The sequence below is a fragment of the Belonocnema kinseyi genome, chromosome 6, assembly GCF_010883055.1.
Source record: "Belonocnema kinseyi isolate 2016_QV_RU_SX_M_011 chromosome 6, B_treatae_v1, whole genome shotgun sequence".
NCBI classification, from domain to species: Eukaryota; Metazoa; Arthropoda; class Insecta; order Hymenoptera; family Cynipidae; genus Belonocnema; species Belonocnema kinseyi.
The window spans coordinates 73,357,482-73,361,233 of record NC_046662.1 but is presented as its reverse complement, the minus strand read 5'-3'; the positions used below and the strand labels follow the sequence as shown (position 1 = coordinate 73,361,233).

General features: G+C 24.9%; 1 protein-coding gene across 1 annotated transcript; it reads left to right on the top strand.

Moving 5' to 3' along the window:
* Positions 1–2,154: 2,154 nt before the first annotated feature.
* On the top strand, positions 2,155–3,752 carry LOC117174861 (cullin-1-like). Its single transcript, XM_033364262.1, has 3 exons — positions 2,155–2,269; positions 2,370–2,589; positions 3,604–3,752. The coding sequence occupies exons 2-3, from the start codon at positions 2,395–2,397 to the stop codon at positions 3,682–3,684; spliced, it is 276 nt and encodes a 91-aa protein (XP_033220153.1). The 5' UTR covers positions 2,155–2,269; positions 2,370–2,394; the 3' UTR covers positions 3,685–3,752.

The following is a 3,752-nucleotide window of genomic DNA, read 5'->3' as shown; positions in this document are numbered from 1 at the left end:
TTTTTGAAACCGAGAAAAGGCAGTGAATTTTTCTTTTTTTTTTTTGGCCAGGAATTTTACAAATTTTTAGAAGAAAAATCTTTCCACGTTCGTTCAACAGTTTTTAAATAATTAGTGGAATTGTTATGTTTTTCAATTCTGCTATTATTTAGCTTACAATGCGTAATTCAAAATTTTTTTACTTTACAAATTTTCCATTACAAATTTTTATTTCTAAGCTTACATTTTTAATTTAAAGAATTTTTGAATGCTTTCTTAAAAACTTGAACAAATAAAAAATAAGAGCCTTTGATGTTAAAAATTTTCGATAAAAAATATTTTTATTTAATAAATAAATAAATTTTGTTTAATTTATCTGTACTTTTAGTAATAAGAAGTGAACAAAAACGATTTGACAAAATGATTTTAAACCAGTTCAAAATTTAAGAATTTTCAGATTTTAACGTTAAAACTTAAACGGTTTCGACTTAGAAAGTCTTAGTCATTAAACAAATGGGAACAATGGGAACAAATGGAAAAAATTATAAACTATTTTCAACTTAAAAATAACTTCATAACAATATATTCTTAATTAATTCTTAATTACATTAAAAATATTGTTTCAGTATAAAATATTCAATTTTTAACCCATTCAATTTGAATTTTTTAATTAAAAAAAAGATTAATTATAGAATATTTAGCAATATTTGAATTTTTATTCAAATCAAGTAAATTGAAACCAAATATTTAAAATTAAAGAATCTTTAACTGAATTCTTTGACATAGAAAACCTGGAATCGTTAAACTTTCGAAGAGCCTTTAAACTTTGAAAGTTACAATTTTAATTGTTGTATTTGAAAAATGATTAATTTGTAAGTGAAATTTTTAAATTCTGATGTATAATTTACAAATAAACATTTGTAGAAAAAATTTGAGTAATTTTAAGAGATACTTAGGAGGTTTATAGTGATTAAAAATTATCATGCAAATTTTCGAAAGTTTTCTTAAAAGCTTCTAGAATGGTTTCTGAAATTTTTGTTTAAATCTTTGAAAAGCTTTTTAAATATTATCTTAAACTCATTTTTCAAAATGAAAAGTTATGTTTAATTTTCCTAGGAATCTTAAGAAAATGTTTTTATTCTTTTGAAGTCTTTCACAATTCTTGAAAAGAATCTAATTTTTTTATTTGAAATCTGCGAAAATCTACATTTTTTTAAAATTAGGCTATCATTTCAAGTTTTACATTAAGTTTGGATCTTTTCAAAACTTCTACATATCTCTTAAAATTACTCAGATTGCGCCTACAAATAATAAATGTTCAATTGTTATTTATACATCCAAATTGTAAAGAAATTTTCTAAAATTTGCAGGATTTTCTGAAAATTGTAGAACAAATTCAATTCATTTTGACCGATATTTAGAAGTTCTGAAAAAATTTCCAAAATAATTTTAAATTTAAAACAACTTCTAGATTTCTCAAGATGTTGAAATAAAATTTTGAAGCTTTCCAAGGATGTTTAAACTATTTAAAAAGAAAATAATAGAATTTCTAATTTAAGAAGTGTTCAGTTAAAATTTTTTCAATTTTTCAATATTTGATGTTTCTAGCTTAAAATTCCTTAAAATTATATAACTTTGCAAGTTTTGAAATTCATTGATTGATTTTTTAATTTAGAGCATTGAAAATGATAACCTGGATTTATATTTTTTTATATTGAAAAATGTTATTAGTAGTAAAATTAAAATTTTTTAAATTTCAATTTTTAAAGCCAAATTTAACAGTTCCACTTTGAGTGCTGTCATTTAAAGCTCAGTTTTTATTACCCCAAATGGACAATTTTGTAGCTTTAGAGTTCTATTTTTAAAATTTCATTGACCGTGAAAAATGTTTGCAAACCGGGAAATGATCGGGAATTTATTTCGTCGATTAAAACGGCCACCCTGATTTTAACATTCTTTATTTCTATACTGTTTTTCTGAAAATAATTTTTCCAGGATCGCAAACAAATTGTAAGAGATTCATTACAGGAAACTCATGAATGAACTATACTGAATTTCCTATCATATAAATTTTTTTAAAGGTGGGATTGATCGGAAAATTGATGTAGATTTTTTATTATTATTATTTTTTTTTAAATAAAAATGCTGACTTGAATAAAACTAATTTCTATACATTTATATCAATTTTGTAGGTTGTACAAATTCTCCTGAAGGCTAAGCTGCTTGTACATGAGGAAAAGGAGGAGCTGACAGCCTCCTCGACTCTCAAGCTCTTCACTGATTACAAAAAGTAAGAATATTTCTTGTAACATTGCACAATAGGGTCATTTTTGAAAATAATATTTAACGTTCGAATTCAATTTTGATCTTTTCTTTAATCTTTATTTTAGCAAACGACTCAGAGTGAATATAAATATGCCATTGAAAATTGAACAGAAAATGGATCAGGAGGCAACGGGCAAGAATATAGATGAAGAAAGAAACTATTTGATTCAAGCTGCAATAGTCAGAACTATGAAAATGAGAAAGAGTTCAAAACATCAAGAACTTGTGATTGAAGTTTTCAACCAGCTCTACACCAAGTTTAAACCAAGTGTGGCATCTATTAAGGTAATTGAAGGCCATGTCTTTATTTTTCGGAGCAATAACGCATTTCATTTTTTTTTGTGAATTTTTTTAGTTTAACTGTTTTTCCAGAATTTGAAAATTGTTTATTCTATTATAGGCAATTCAGTATAGACTTGCAATGATTTTCCTATAATGAATATCTCATAATTTTTTTACAATTATAGAAAAAATAATTATAGAAAATCTTTGTAAGAAACTCAGAATAGAAATAATTAATGTTAAAATATTGAAGAAGTGGTGCAAGAAATAGAGACCATTTCAAGGGCTATAAAGGATCTTACGATATTGCAAAGGATTTGAAAGATTTTAAGTTATTTTAAAAGATTCTAAAGAATTTCAAGAAGTTTTCAACGTTTCAAGGAATGTCATAAAATTGTGAAGGATTTCCAACTGTTTCAAAGGATTTACGGGATTCTAGTAAATTTTAAGGTATTATAATGATTCTGAAGTATTTCAAGAGATTAACAAAATTTCAAGGGATTTCTAGAGAAATTTGGGAAATTATTTAATAAAACGTATTTAATTTCAAGAGATTTTAAGGAATTTCGACGAATCTGAATGGTTTTTTGGGAGGGGGAGGGGGGCTGGGCTTTAATGAAAAAGTTTCATTTAATTTATTTTCGAGAGATATCAAAAACTTCAAAAGTATTTCAAAGAAAAAAGAATTTCCAGAGATTATCAAATTTTCAATGAATTTCAAAGAATTTACGAGATTTAAAAAGACTTAAAAATGTTTAAACTATTTAAAAATATTCTAATGATTTTCGAGAGGTTTAATAAGTTTAAAGGGATTTTAAAGATTTTTCAACATTTTTTTGTAATCGCAATAAAATTATAGAAAATCCATGGTAGGGAATAACAATTACTCAATACCTGCGCACACATTTTTGACAATCTCAAGCGTGGGTTATTGTAAAAATTAAATTATAATTCGTAACAAAAGCTTATCTAAAATCCTTTTTTTACGTAAATATGTGTGTTTTGTTTTTGTTTTAGAGATGTATAGGAATTTTGATAGAAAAGGAATATTTGGAGCGCAAAGAGGGTGAAAAGGATACGTACAACTACCTGGCATAATTTGTACCTTAAGGACAAACTAACAGTTTAATAAAGCATCTACCTCTTGAAAATGTAAATATCGTTGA

What these genes read in the sequence shown, in the direction of transcription:
- LOC117174861 (XM_033364262.1), top strand. Translation starts at nt 2,395, where the DNA reads ATGCCATTGAAAATTGAACAGAAAATGGATCAGGAGGCAACGGGCAAG. An exon ending in CAAGTGTGGCATCTATTAAG is followed by an intron (nt 2,590 to 3,603) that starts GTAATTGAAGGC and finishes TTTTTGTTTTAG; the next exon opens with AGATGTATAGGAATTTTGAT.